General features: G+C 35.5%; 1 protein-coding gene across 2 annotated transcripts in view; it reads left to right on the plus strand.

Moving 5' to 3' along the window:
* The window catches only part of LOC140141372 (uncharacterized), a 278,662-nt gene extending 262,667 nt beyond the window's left edge, over positions 1 to 15,995 (plus strand). Inside the window, exons 7-10 of one of the 2 annotated variants that reach the window (XM_072163219.1) lie at positions 27 to 125; positions 1,833 to 1,858; positions 2,185 to 2,235; positions 14,004 to 15,995. In XM_072163219.1, coding sequence (XP_072019320.1) covers positions 27 to 125; positions 1,833 to 1,858; positions 2,185 to 2,235; positions 14,004 to 14,598 — 771 coding nt within the window. In that variant the 3' untranslated portion in view covers positions 14,599 to 15,995. The remainder of the gene's footprint in view (positions 1 to 26; positions 126 to 1,832; positions 1,859 to 2,184; positions 2,236 to 14,003) is intronic. The other variant, XM_072163220.1, reaches the window with a different exon arrangement.
* The last annotated feature ends 301 nt before the right edge of the window (positions 15,996 to 16,296 follow it).

Raw genomic sequence — 16,296 nt, forward strand, 5'->3', positions numbered from 1 at the left:
TTTTTCCTTTATTCTCATTATTACAGGATGGCAGCACAGCATTCTCCATTGCCATGGAAGCTGGTCATAAGGACATTGGTGTGCTGCTCTATGCACAACTCAAATTTGGGAAATCCATGTCGCCTGTAAGTGCTATATCTTGTCCCTCAGGAATAGTTCACAAGGAATCTATTTTATCTGCTTAAGGGCTGGGGTATGAACGTTTGGACAGTATTTATTTTGGGACATTAGAGCACATCAGACATATCGAATTGCATTCTGAATACGAAGAATGTCATTCTGATATCAATTAATTTTGATTTTTGAAATTGCAATTTAATACACATTTTATGGCAAATCATTAAAATTGATATTTTTGATATTTAACAGTACTTGAAGTAAACTTTATAAATCTGATGATTTATACTTAAAGTGTATGTAGGTGGGATGAAAAGCCGACGATCAATTGAAAATTTTGACCTTTCAGATTGAAGATTTCCAAAACACCAAAAAAAATTAGGTCTTTTTGGGGAAAAAATCCATATCTTCAATATGAAAGGTCAAAATTTTCAATTGACCGTCGGCTTTTCCTCCTGCTACATACACTTTAAGAATATATCATTAGATTTATATAATTTACTTCGAGGACTGTTATATATCAAAATTTGAAAAATATCAAATTTTTATAATTTGTCATAAAATTTGTATTATATTGTGATTTTAAAAATGAAAATTATTTGATATCAGAAAGACATGCTTCAGATTCAGAATGCAATTAGATAGGTTTGAGGTGCTCTCATGTCCCACAAAAAATACTGTCGAAACGCAATAAACGCTCATTTTGGATCCCTTAATGTGAACATTTGGTCAGTGTGGTGTGTATTTTCTAAGCTTATACAAAATTGAACTTCTGTCATCATATGGCATAAATAACTGGAATAAAAATCACTGAATATCCTTTCAAATTTGATCTGTAGATTATTTGCAGGAAAAGAACAAAAACTGTATCAGCCTACTTCCCGTAATTTTGTCAGAAGATTGTTTATTCTAGACAAATGACAGACTTTTTAAAGGAAAAGGAATGAGAATTAAATTTGGCAATCCAGATCCTTGCATCCATTTTCTGTTTTATAGTTTATTCATAATCTAATTATTGATTTGGGGATATCATATTACCAAAATCTTGAGCATATTTTCAACTTATCCTGGATGCTTTAATGGTAATACAGCTGTGAGATGTTTGCCTCATAGTCATGAAATAGCTATATTTTTTGGCAAGGTTCTTCAGAGGTATACCGATTTGTCACTGTTTAGAACGTAAACATGGAAGTGGGGTTCTGATTGGCAAATTGAATAATGTCATCATCACATCAGCATCTCATTTGCTGATCAAACTGTGTATGCAATAATCAGGTCAAGCAGTCTGACCACCACTGAAGGACCTTGCCGAATACTATAGAGGTTGTAGGTTCACACACCCAATTGCAGAAGTGTTAATGTGTTTGCAGAACAGTATGCAATTGATATAACCTGTAGAACTGAAGCATACATTTGAGCAATGGCTGAACCAGTCGGCCAGACAGCTAATCAAATTTCATTTTGAGTCAATTTAATTCTATCAATGGGGACTAGAGTGAGTCTACTTTGAACATAGAATCAGCAAAAGTGACCTCTTGGTTAGGCTCATGACAAAGACTATTCTTTAAAACATTTTGGAAATCAGTGAATTGCAATGAATCTATTTCCATACTTGCTACTCATTCATGAAGTCCGATAGATTATACTGTGATATCATATGAAGTTTAAACAAAATTGTTTAATTTGATCATGTTATTCTTCCTTTTTATTTACAGAAAAGAAAAGGTCATGGATCACCAAGGTGAGTGAAACCATTTTATGACAAAATTTGTGGAACAATTTAAATTTGTTTGTCAGACAAAGTGCATGCTCGAGATAGAAAATTTGCAAAGATTGGTAATGTCGGATTCAACTGTTAGCATAGTGCTTTTTGTGCAAGAAAAATACAGTGTACAGTGGAATGATATTGGTAGAGTTGAAAAGATTTTTTGCTGTAAAAGAAACTAAAAATTAGAAATTGCCTGATCATGTTAAAGTGAGTATAATACTTGTTTAGCAAGACCCTGCTGAGTGTTTATGAATGATAACAATAAGTTTGCCAATGTGGTTTTATCCGGGACTCAATAGGTACAAAATAAAACCACCAAGACGGAGTAGTAGTGGTGATATATATCGCATGTGAGTAGTAACCTAAACAATTTATATCCAATTTTAATAGTTCATTCTCATACAAATTCTTCACTTGTTCTGTTTTGCCACAATTTTGTAGCAGTTTCTGTTTTAAATCTAAATTTGCCAGTATTTTAGGTTGGCCTCTCTTTGACAAGCATAAGCATCATTATGCACAGGGTTGCCAAAAGATTTCAGCCCGAATCGCCGGTCAAATAATCGAAAAGTCACCCAATTTTTCTCTTTACCATTGGTTTCTGTGGGGCAGGAAACTATCGGAAGTCGCGGGAGCCAATGTTGAAAAGTCGCCCAAATTTTTTCTTAACCATTGGTTTCTATGGGACAGGAAATTGTCAAAAGTCGCTGGAAAAATCTTCAAAAGTCGCCCAATTGGGCTACCAAATCGCGGGTTTGGCAACCCTGATTATGCATACAAGCATCATCATGCTTACAATGCAAGAGGCTATGTTGACATGAACAGGGATGAAAGAGCCTACATGCTTAGCCATGCTTCCCTTGATATCAAAAAGGAGGTACATATCATTCTGTAATCATTCCATTATCCATTAAATTGCCATTCCAAAACTCACAGATGCTCATACCGTTTTATACTAATTTTTAACACACCAGTTGGTCTCTTACTAAATCTTACATAACGCATGTGTGATCTATTCTTTATCGCATCATAAGTCCTGGAGGAGAGACTAGTATGTGGTAGACAGAAGGAGTAAGTTGTCATTGATGTGCATGCTCTTGCTGTGATCACTATTTTGTCGTGTGGCTATATCATCACACATTGATGTGGTATGTTGTGATATTATCACAAATAACAGTGTATCTTCATTCATCACACTTTATTTCTTGATAATATTTTGTGCTTTTCTTTTATGCTCTGTACACCAGTTTTGCTACACCATATTAAACATCCTCAATCATTTTCCCTCAGGGTTGGCGCGATTTAAATCAATTGATTTAAATCATGATTTAAATCACGATTTAAATCAAATGATTTTTTTTTTAAATCACTGATTTAAATCAACTTTTTCAGTTTTTACCATTTTTGATAAATTTGAGTTAATTTCTATCTTCAATTGACTGTTTTACTTCATTTGTAATGCTTCTACACCTTTTGGATACAATTAAATACCTCTATGATGTCATTTTATCTATTGCTAAAAAATCATTTTCAAGGTGCAGAATTCGGCAGGTGTTTTTCCCATGATTTAACCAAATTTTTTCATTGAAATTTTCACATCTAAAAATGTGTTTTGATTTTTTGTAAATACCTGATAGGATTGTGCGTATGTCTAGCATTCCACTGGTCTCTTTTGACTTTATCATGGGGTATAGCAGTTCTTGGAATTAAAAAAATCAAAAAAATCAGATTTTTTTGATTTAAATCGATTTTTTTGATTTTTTTTAAAAAATAAAAAAAAATCGCCAACCCTGTTTTCCCTTCATAAGATCATGATTTAGTCTGTTCTTTTTCTTATTTCTGAGTTTTCCTTCATTGTAGAACCATCAGCTTTACTATGTCTACAATGGACACGTTTTGATGCAAAACTGTTGATATTTGTATTAAAGGATAGAAATTTGCTGACATTAAACGGTTGTCATGTAAGCCAGCCAAGGATGAAATTCAGGATCCACATTTAATAATTTTTATTTTCAAATATTCAGACCTAGGTGATCAAATTATTAGTCATCAATTTATCATAGATTAGTCCAATTTTAATGCAGGCATATGCCTCCATGATGTTCAAACTTCCCAATATGTAAATCCAGGATCCCTAAAATGTATGCTAGTATCATATGGAAAGTCACATTGCCATGGAAACCTAGTAGGCCTACTTTTGAAGGCTAAATTTGTGTATGTGTCATTTCCTGCAGGTTTACAATAATCAGCATAGCATAATGAAAAATAGATCTTTTTGGAAGTTATATTTTCAATATTTGATTTCCAACTCTGATGCGATGCGGGTACCCGTTTATTCAGAGGATAATGTCCAGATCAGATCCAGATATTTGTAATTAATGTCTTCTCACTTGTAAACAAACTACAAGAAAAATATGGATAATAATTTTTTTCTGGATTTCGCAAAAAATGGAAAGTGGTCAAATTTCACCCAGGAAAAATGTGTGCACACCCGATAGGAAACAAACTTGCAGTGTTTTGGGGTTTTTCAACCTTAATCTGTAGTTTGTAAACAATTACATCTTAACCCTGTGTGCACTACTGTCTTTTTAAAGTGCCTCTGATTGGGTAATTATGTGATATAATCATCTGAGTAACCAATCAAAATAGAGCTTTTAGAACTCTAAAACTATATCTGTGATTGGCTGAATACATGATATAGCCCTCTTTGTAACCAATCAATATAGTTCTTAGAAGCAGATAATTTGTTTAGCTCAAGATTCTTTGGAATTGGGAGGAAGCATTCTAATGATATTTACAAATATATATCCGTATTTAATATTCTGTGGAAATAAGCAGAATTTCTTAACCGTGATAAAAGCATAGTTTTTAGTTCAGTGAAATAAAGAAAACATCTGATTTTTTGGCTCTTAGCCTCGAAAGTGGCAGTCAAATGCTAACTAGGCCTCACAGGAAAAGCAGAATTCTGTCAAAAATTCCCATGTGATTTTTTCTGGAGTTTATTTTATCAACAACACTGAGCCTAAGTAATCACAATTATGTGGCTTGTTAGTATAATACTAAACATATAGACTTGATATTATGCAGTATGGGTTTTAGTCCTCACTTGCTAATCCATTAATATGTGTTTTATAGGGGTTAATATAGGGGTAAATCCCAATTAGCCATTCCACAGAATGGGCTGTTACATTTGATAACCGCACCCCCACTGTGGAAGATCTTGGAATTTACACCAAAATCAACAGTTTGAATTATTCCAGATCCAGCCATTTTCATCCATAAAAGTTAAAAAGGCGTGGAAGGCAGAGGTGGAAGGTTTTGGAATTCCACACAAAATGTCTAATTCTAGGCTTAATTCAAATGGATTTTATTCAACAATTTTCAGCTTGATTTCACATAAAATGAGCAAACATTTCAAGCTGGATTGAAAATATAACTGGCATTAATAAGGCATTGAAATCTTCCACAGGGGGCGTGTGGAATGTAATTGGAATAGCCCAATGGTCAGTTCACTGTGCTTTATTTGTGGAAATCTAGACTTAAGTTTTATTGGTGTTCAGCTACTCATTTCCACTTAATTAACTTTGATGACCACAATTATAGCAGGCCTATAATTACTGCATATAGGTTAGTAATTTACTAAGAATTAGGTTCAGAGTTGGGATTTGGTTTAGGAGTAAGTATAAATTTGGAGTTTGGGTTAGAGTTTGGGTTAACATTAAGGAGCTATTAAGTTTAATGTTAAATTTAAGGGCAGGTTTAGGGTTTGAGTTAGGGTTAGGGTTACTTACGTACACCCTGAAGTCTGCAATTATAAGGAACTTTGTGGTGCAGAGATTTATGATATAGGCCCTTGAGCTCTGCCTTCTATTATTGTGTATTTGTTTATAAAAATCCTGGGAAAAACTCAAATGAGTACCATCTGAAAAGTATTGAGTCAAGTGAAATTAATCTTTCATGAATTTGAAGTAAAAACTGTGCACTATATCCCACTCTTCCCCACCCCCATTGTTCAATGTTTGCAGGTCGCGTGTAATGAAGTGTCAACATGTTTTTGTCCAACATTGAATGGGGGGAGCGGGAACATACATTCAAGGTAGTCAAAATGTACCAACATAAATAAGTTTATCATGTATTTTGAAGTCAAATCTCTCCCCTGTCCAGCCCTTCCCGTCCCCATCTTTCAATGTTCGAGGGTCTCGTATACTGACAAATGGTAACAGGGTTTGCCCAACATTGAATGGGGGGAGAGAAGGAGCAGATATTCACCAAATAGCAGTCAAAGTGTAGTCATGAAGCTATGCTGGATCTCATTATGGTAAACTTTGTACAGATGTTTTTCATGTCACTACTGCTTAGACTCATTGGAGATATTGAACCTCTTTTGCGGTATGTTATTCAATATCGTGGGTATTACAATCAATTCCTGCTATACATCATATGTATGTATATAGTTTAAAGGAGGATATTCCAATTTCATGCTCCAGTTTTACGATACATCATCACTCATGTTTTATATTAACACTGAATGAAGTAGATCATACATACAGCATGTCATTTTCCATATTGTCAATTACTAACATGTTGAAGGGTAGTCCAACATAGCCTCATCTCCACTAGCTCCCTTGGTATTGTTTTTGTTTGTTTGTTTTAATTGATCTTCCCATAGGAACTCGACAACGACCCATATAGGAAAGGGTTATGGCTCGCACTACCCCCATCCTCGGTCTACGCCAAGCTGGCCCAACTAGGCCAATTTCTCCAAACTTTTATGTCTTTCAGGAAATGTCATTTCGTAAGACTTGCATCTTGACAATCCTTTTTGGACGGTACAATATTTGCTCTAGCCTTTTAGGTAATGAGAAAGGACTAACTGATTCCATTCTCTAACACCACTAAGGCCCAGTTTTTCATAAGCATGATTGCATTTATACACAACATTACCCTACTTCACCCAGGGGAGCTAATGGAAATGCGTTTTTGTTACACTTAGCCCTGTTGTTAACATATGTGTGGCAATGTTAAGTTTGTGATGTGCAGTTCACTTTTGATTTTTGTATCCTTGTCTTCACTTCATATTCATCACTATTGTTGTGATAGTTTTTCAATGAATTAACCACAAAACAGTTGATTTCTGCATAATGATGGATAGCAGATTACTATAACGCATACTTATTAGTTTTTAGCCAATGAGGTGGAGTGCCTTTGTTGCGTTGGGAAAAGCGCGCTGCCTCATTGGTCAAATACCAATCACTCGTTGCTCAGCGATGGAGTATAAATTCATCTTTACTCATACCAATATAACCTGTGAATTGTCTTTATGCAATTTAACCAGTGTGAGTAGCAACCAGGCATAAAACAGTTTTGCATCGCCAAATATTGATAATGACGCCATCTATCGTCAGTATAATACAAAGAGACATGTTTATAGTAATCTGCGGTTTGTCATATAGCAACTGTTAAGTGACAAATTGAACTTGATGTTTTGATCTCCCACTACACTTTATCATTCCACTTTTGTGATCACAACTTTATGAATTTTGTGTTCAAGTTCTGTTTAATATTTGGGTTTTCCCATCATGTAAGAAAGCATATCACTTGGTGTTTAGATTACTGTAAGGGATTATGATCTTCATAATCTTTTGTTAATAATCTTACACTGATGTTGCACCAATATTTGAATACTATCTACAAGGGTTCAGACTTTTACCTGCACTCACATATTTGCATATTATAATTTTGAATTCATTTTATTCACTTGCTCAGGTATAGCAAAATCAGTGATTGTTCATTTAATACAGCAAAAGTACATTGACATTAAGTATTACTTGAAGGGTCAGTGGATTTATACCAGGATGAATCAGGTCAATTGGATAAAGATGCCAATTCAGATTTAAGCTGTATAATCCTCCTACTAATGTCATAAGATGGAGATGTCCCTGTACTATGAATCATGGATAGTACTAATGTCTGAAGACATGGGGTTCAAATGAAGGGGGGGGTCATGGGCTCATTTGGTTAAAGATGCCAATTACGTGTCAGAATTAAGCTGTATAATCCTCCTGCTAATGTCATAAGATGGAGATGCCCCTGTAATATGAATCATAAATAGTACTGATGTCTGAAGACATGGGGTTCAAATCAGGGGGGGGTCATGGGCTCATTTTGTTAAAGATGCCAATTACGTGTCAGAATTAAGCTGTATAATCCTCCTACTAATGTCATAAGATGGAGATGCCCTGTACCTATATGAATCATGGATAGTACTGATGTCTGAAGACATGGGTTCAAATGAGGTCATCAAATGAGGGGGGTCGTGTCAACATGAATGATGATAAATCATGCAGTTATGTGTCAGTATCTATATAAGCATCGTGCTAATATATATACAAGATAGGAATGCCCCTGTACCATGTAGCACTGCCCTTGGAACACATGGGGCTTTATATGAAAGAAGGGGCATGGACTCAGGTCAACATTGGTGAATATAATGGATTTTTTTTCAAGGAATCCTGAATCATTTTAAACACATAGACACATTCAGAATAGATGTTTCTGATCATTAAAAACTGCAAATGAGACATATTCCCACAAAATGAGAGGGAAGTTGCTAATTTTCATTTTGACTTGGTCCTGTTTCATATTCTCTGGATCATAAGCTTTAAAATGGTATATAACTGGTCAGGGTTACTCCCTCACTTAGTCTTTAAAAGTCAAAATTTCAAATCTGTTTTCTATTGTTTTCTGACATGCACCAACCATATCTCCTTTTCTTCCCAAGCAACTTTTCTGCTCATTTTGTGAGAACAGCTCTCAATCATTTCTATGGGGGAAATTAGTGTACAAATGGCAAATACTGTATGTGCTACATGCATTTGGCTCCAGTCATTGTGGTAGCGTCAGCTATACAGAATTAGAATATTTTGTCAAATTTCCCAGATAACATGCTGGATAACGTATATAGGAAGTATACTTGCAACTGATACAAAACTGTGACTAATTTGTAAATGAGAGCTTTTTGTTTGGATATAATAATTGATGTATTGTTTCCATGGCTGTAGGGTTGAAAAGGGTATCTAGGGTTGTCTTTCATAATAATGGAAATTGGTCATTGAAGGTAACTGACCACTAGACAAGAGGTCAGCAGAAGACTTTGAACCCACCTTCCCTTCCAGCAATAAAGTTAGGTAAATTTACCCAGATTATTAACGGTGTATGCTAAGAATAAGTTTGGAACATAATTTTTGTGATTTTAACATTATAATTATATAAGCAGAAAGTACTATGATTGATTCATCAATTTCTTATTCACAATAAAGTTAAAGTTAAAAAGTTAAATCCTTCCCAAGCCTTTCGGCCCATTGGGCGGCGCCTATCTCCGTTTCATAACCCTAGGCCACATGTCTGCAAGCAGAAAAGCTACAGTAGGGGTTAGTCCACTGGTAGCCATGTGTTTAACTTTCCCTACTCCATTCTTTCAATGCCGAACGCCTGGCAAGAATGAAGTAAGTACCATTTTTAAAGCCTTTGGTATGGCCCGGCCGGGGTTCGAACCTGCGACCTCCCGATCGTGAGGCGGACGCTTTTATTCACAATAAAAAGCATTTTAACTTTACTAAAAGAATTCAGATTTAGTTCAAATCAACACTTCTCATAATTTATTCATAGTATAAATTTCAGAATTCATTTGTGGATTATACCTAGATTCCTTTAAACTGATATCAAATTTGAAACAGCCGATATTTCCATTAGTTTTAGAGCATTATATGTATCTATAGCCTTCCCAATATATCCGACATAACATCCGTTCTTGAAACCTATATGTCATGTATGTATAAACTACATCATAGACATAAACAAAAACAGGTTGTGAATCTTCATGCATGCAAGTGAACACTAACTTGCCATTCATAATGAGTCAGTAATAGGACTTTTTGTTTTTACTATCCTCTATCATTTGATGCATGACAGGTAGGTCTAATATTTTGAGTAGTGGATGCTGACACAAGTGAATGAAACTTCCAAATCTTAGACAAGTCCACACTAGTATATTTTCGTCAATGTGTCGTAATCACCCAATGCTAGCCATGCACTTCAACGGAAAAAGTTTTGAAATATTTTCTCAAAATATCAAGAGCTATCTTAAGAACTACTGAATCAATACTAGGCTTGTTTGTACTCATTTTAATGCATTTTTCATGCTGATTCCAAATATGGTCATGAAAATTTACATTTTTGAAATTTTTGAATTTTTAAAAAATTTGAAACTTGTCGCCTGCAGTCGACACCAGCGTGAAGAGAGTTAATGAATGATGAGAACATCCACGCTTATTGAAAATGGGGATATTTTCGCACAAGTACTTATGCTTTGCCAATTTTGAACTGTACATAATACCTTTAAATGTTGCAATTTAATTACAACTAAAATTTAAAAATAATTGAAAAAAACATATTCTTTAATTTACAAGTGAACAATTACTATTAGTGTGATTGAGAACCCCACCCCTGGCCCCACCTCCATCAAAATACGGATTTTGTATCAGGTGAAGGCTCATATGTGACGTGTCATGTCAAAAGAGACACTTTTGGGCAGGATCGTAAATGGAGAAATAGCCAAAAATCTGCCGGTGGGTGATTTTTTCACAATTTGGGTTTGTTGCGAATTTGTGATGTTATTAAAGTTAAAAATATTGTCTGATAGTTTCAGACTGGAATACAACTGGCATCTTGTATTTTTGAGACATGTTTCAAGTTAATTCCTACTCTTAACATTGTCAATAACATTTTTAAAGGCCGATATCTCAATTTCCAATTTTATAATACCATAATTTCCAAACTCAATTCCTTCACTTAGGAATGTCTGATTTCATTGGGGAAAACAGCGTTGTGGAGCAAAATATCTCTATATTTAAGATATAATCTGAAAATTCATAACCTGCCCAAAAGTGTCTCCTTTTGACATGACACGTCACATATTTGCTGAACCAAACAATAGATTAAAAAAGAAGATATACTCTAAAATCAGGTTATGCATTTTCCTTTAATATAGGTTTCCTTTTTATGAATCATTTGGAATTAGAAACATGGTATGTCATTAATCAACAGCTGCAAAAGACATGAGTCGTAAATGTCAAAACATTAAGCACTGCCATGCAGCCATTGAACCTGAACGGAAAAGAATTGAACATGTTACAAAATATCCTACAAAAATAATCCGTAGAATAGCATAGGCATTATGAAAACAATATAAAAAGTTTGTTGACATGCTGTTGGTATGTGGGGGTAAAAGGACTAGATTTTTTCTCATATATAACTTGGAACAGTTACTAAATGATTCCTGAGCAAAATCTTAACGCTGTAATCTCTTAGATTATAAAGATTACAAAAGTTGAGAATTATGACGCAAGTTTTCCACTTCTTATCAATCTTGATTATCTTGTCAATTAGACATATTAAAAAGATTAAGTCATTAAATCTTACTAGTAATGATCAAACAATGATGATGATTATATAATAAACTGATGAAAACATTGATAGTGATGCAACATGGTAGATGAATGGTTCATGTGTTAACAAACATCAACCGGGATGTGTGTCAACCTGTCAACTTGCAACCATCCTGGGTGCGATGGTTTATTGTGGTTTGAACAGGGCAGTTTGATTGACGGTTGCTAGGGAGTTTGGTACCATCGGAATGTTGATTGACAGTTTTGGGTAGTTTGGTACCCTAAATTTGTCCAAGATGGCGCCCATCGACTGCCAATTTTTCGGACCCCTTCCAGCAAAAATACAGCTTATTTAGCCAGTCTCGTCATAGGGTCCTCGAACAGAATATTTTCCTAGCATATTGAGCTAACTCCTCAGCTATTTGGTTTTTCACGATATGATAGTAATAGAAAGATTCGACCAAATGTTCGCCGTTTCGCCATTTAATTTTTTTGGAAACGTTGACGTAAACATTGCATCATCTCTTCCACAGGTTATACACTCATACACGTACAGGGGTACTATGCCATCACATGCATTATCGCGCATAGGCTGAATGACTGACTTCATTTGCGCAAACGAGTGGCTTATCCTATAGTATATTAGTACTCGAGAATCCTTGGTTTGAATAGGGTGTACTCTTCTTAGCTATTATAAGGTGTGTCTTGAGCCACAGTGTGGATATTAGAAGGTAATTTGTTTTTCTTAAAAACTGTTGAAAGGCAGAAGGGCATAAGTAGATGATAATAACAAAGCATTTACAGCCATCTTGTATTCAATGATCAGAATGTTATGAAAGAATTGGGTTAATTGTTGAACTCTATCACTGCATATTTGGACAGTTTTGGGCAATGTATATAGAACATTATTTTAGAGATACCTTTTCTGGTGAATTGAAGCTGAATGTTTTTGGCACCCTGATCAAAGTGTAAATGTTGCATGTCTGTTTTGATTTTGGAGTCATGAGTTTGACAACAGTGTAGCTACATACGGAAACAGGAAAGTATAGTGTTTGAGTGTATAGCCAATAGAGGATGTAAGGAAGGAAGTGATTGGCTGAAAGGGGTGCTGATTGGCGGGAATTGCTACTGAACAACCAATGGTAGTGGATGTATTGTTAATTGAGGATGTGAAAGAGGAAGTGATTGGCTTTCAGTTTAGTTGACTGGTGCTGATTGGTGGGATTCTGCCTTAGGATAACCAATCAGATGAGTGATTGTCTTGCACTTGAGAATCAAATTAGGATGTTTTTAATTTTAAATTGAAGACTTTGGTGCCCTATTTTTACAAAATGTGCATAGGTTTAATAGACTATTTATGGGCAAATTGTGTGATAAGGTAGACTTTTTTTGGAGGATTTGGGTTCTTCCCCTCCCCACTGTCCTTGTGTATAGGTCGGACTGTCACAAAAAATTATCAAGCAAATTTGTTTTTAGCCAGTTATTATTCTTACCATTATTAAGGAACTTTTGGTATCGTGCCAAATCTTTCCTAACCCCCACATCCTTCCGTTCTTCTTAACATGTTAATGTTTAGAAGCATAATAGCATGCTAAGACAAAATGATGGATTTATACTTATTGTAAGATTTTCCAACAAGTATGTACCAGACTATGATTTGAATTTTATTTATTTTTTTATTGTACTCATTGTTTATTATTTCATATTTCATAAGTTCATATTCTTTTTAATTGAAGACAGAGAAGTGGTGTCAGAATAGCTCAAATGCTTTTGCTGATATTTTGATTCAAATGTTTCTATTTCTGCTTGTTAAAATTTTTCCAAATTTGGACACGATTTCCATTCTATCAGAAAGATAACATTTGTAATAAAAGGTAGCTTATCAAGAGCACTTTTTGCACTGCAGTCTGTGTGTCAAGTATCAATGGTAAAAAAGGAGACGATCCTGTATAAACAGTGATCGGAGTGCCCATCTCTCTTTCATTGGCGATTGGGCCAGACTCCTCCATGTAATGTTGCTATAGGGGATCGCTACACCTCCTCTACAGCGAGTCTGTTACCTTCCCAGCATTTAAGAATGCCGGTACCCATTTAAACACCTGGGTGGAGAGGAGTAATCAAAATAAAGTGCCTTACTCAAGGGCACAACACGATGGCGTTGCCGGGGCTCGAACCCGCAACCTTCCGATTATGAGTCAGTGCCCGTTCCACTAGGCCACCATGCTCCCACAATGGTACAGGATCTTATCCAACCTGACCATAAATTTAGTGATTTAATATCAACTTGCATAGTAACCAAATGTGTTATTGCTTGATTTCTTATTATTTCATTGTGATTTGCTTACTATCATTTGCCTGTATCTTAATTTCAATATGACCCGGCACCTTTGGCCTGGTTGGATCATATTGGGCTATACCAGCTGAAATCTATACACCCCTATGAAAGACATGGCCTTAATCTCCCTCACACAGAGTGTGAATTGCAAATGTGTAACTCCATTTGAAATTCACACCCCCTGTGAGGAAGATTAAAGTCATGTCTTCCATAGGGGGTGTATAGATTTAACTGGAATAGCCCATTGAATGACTTTACGTTCTTCAACAGGTTCTTTTTTTGAATGAGTTTGATAAAGAAGCACAATTTTAATTAGTCTATTTGTCTTGTTTATTTTCAGTCCATACCTGATGGCAGCCAGTCCCGCCCTTCAAAGAAAAGCACACAACCTTCCTAGAAGTACCTCAACATCTGGATTATACCCAAGTGCATCCATGGAAGTGTTATCTGGTGGAGTTGAGAGCCCGCCAGTACAAAGAACAGTAGTAAGAGAGCCTGTCAGGCAGAGTCCAAACAACAGAAGTCGTTCTGTTAGTCCGTCATCGAGGATCCCCACCTTCCGTGCTTTCACAATGCCACGTCTCACATCTCCCACTCACTCACGTTGTACTACTCCCACTCAGGGGAGCCCGTCACCCACAAGAAGTGCGGCTTTACGTGCCGCCGCAGCAGCTGCTGCACGGGCAAAGGACAACGAAAGTCCAAGGACGTTACGCTCTTCTTCTACTTCAAGAGCGCGAAATGCGAGTGGGTCAAGTGGGGGAGCTGTGCCACGCAGCTCGTCTGGTAGTGCCGTTTCATCACATAGACTTTGTAGCCAGTCATCAACATCAATGACACGAACACATACAACAACTCCATCAAGAAGGACATATGTGTCTAAAAAGAGTACTATTCCAGCGGAATCTGCTTCAGAAAAGTACCCAACATTGTGATTATAACTTGGACAGAAAAATGTGATATATTTGATTTTGCAACATAATGTGATTGATGATTATGACTTGGCAAGATGTTATTTATGATTTGAAAGCAGATTTGTGATGTAAACCAGAATGATTGGAACTTGGAAGAGATATTTGTGAATTTTGTGACTTGATCATGCATCGGTTTGTTAATTTTCGAAAAAACTATCTGAATATATATGCAATGCCAACTGGTTACAATGAGGACTAACATTTTATGACCATGTTGTCACATTGGATTGTTAATGGATCTAGTTAAAATGCAACCTTCATAAGGAGATTTATGCAAATTTTTGACAGTTAAAGCTGATTTGGTAGAAGTAGTAATGTTATGCAATTATTTATCCCTACTGATTTTAAAAGCCTTTTTTAAAATTCTTATACAAAATATATTAGGTAAGTTATGTTTTTAATTTTGCACAAGGTTAGAGAAGTGTAGATATTGGGCTGTTCCATTTAAAATCCACCTTCCCCCTGTGGAAGATTTAGCTAAAGTCTGCCACAGAGGGAGTATCAATTTTGAATAGAATAGACAATTGGGTAACTTCCATTTGTAATACTCACTCCAGTTGTGGAAGCTATAGGTAAAGCCATAATACAGGGGGGGGTATGGGTTTCAAAATGATTACCTCCGACGAATTACATTTGAAAAACATACTCCCACTGTGGAAAATATTTCCAAAATCTTCCACAGGGGTAGTGTGGATTTCAACTGGAATAGCCCATTTTGAAAAATGAGGTCACTCACATGTGGAAAATTTCTCTCTCTGCATATGTGACACGATCAAGGGAAATGAGTCGGATGTCGCTAATATTGTTTTTGAGATATTGGCAAAAACAGTGTTCAAATTCTTTTGTTTTATATTGTTTTCAGCGATTGATAAATTGACGTAACTTCGCAAAGAAAAGTCGTATCAACACGGGGTTTTCAGTTTCTAAAAGCTCTAGATGTCCTTTTTAGAAACATTTATAAAAGTCATTTTTGACCAAGGTCGACATGTGACTCATTCCCCTTGATCATGTCACATATAAGAAATTTTCTTGGATGATATGATGTGACTGAGATGGATATTTTCTTATATTACAGGTCCTGTTACAATCATTTCACTATAAATAGTAAATGTTAAAGGCCCACTCACTGACTGAAAAACAAATTGTATAAATTATTTAAAAGTGAGTGATAAATCATTAGGTAGTTTTGAAGTGAACAATTTGGTAAAAAGCAAGGGAAATGTGCAGTATTGACAAAGTTGAACAGCCTCATACATGTAGCTAATATCTCTACTTAAAGGAGTATTTCGTGATCCTAGCATCCTCTATTTATGTCATTTTTCATTAGATATCCACGAAAACCTATTCCCAAAATTTCAGTTGATTCCGATTTTATGCTTACATGAAGTTATGCATGATTATGTGTATTACACTGCTCCATAGACAATGCGTTGTAATTTCGTTCTGGTGCACCAGAACGAAATTCAAATTTCACGATATCTTTGCTCAACGAATTAATCTGCAAGAAATATTTTGTACATAAACATTATGTAGCCAGAGGTTTCCAGTGATATAAAAATCTCAACTTTTTTTGAGAAAAGTGGGGGATGAGGCTGTGGATCACGAAATGCCCTTTTAAGTTGAGAAATTACAGTTCCTGTACAATGTCCTATTTTGTCT

Source organism: Amphiura filiformis, chromosome 19, assembly GCF_039555335.1.
Source record: "Amphiura filiformis chromosome 19, Afil_fr2py, whole genome shotgun sequence".
NCBI lineage: Eukaryota > Metazoa > Echinodermata > Ophiuroidea > Amphilepidida > Amphiuridae > Amphiura > Amphiura filiformis.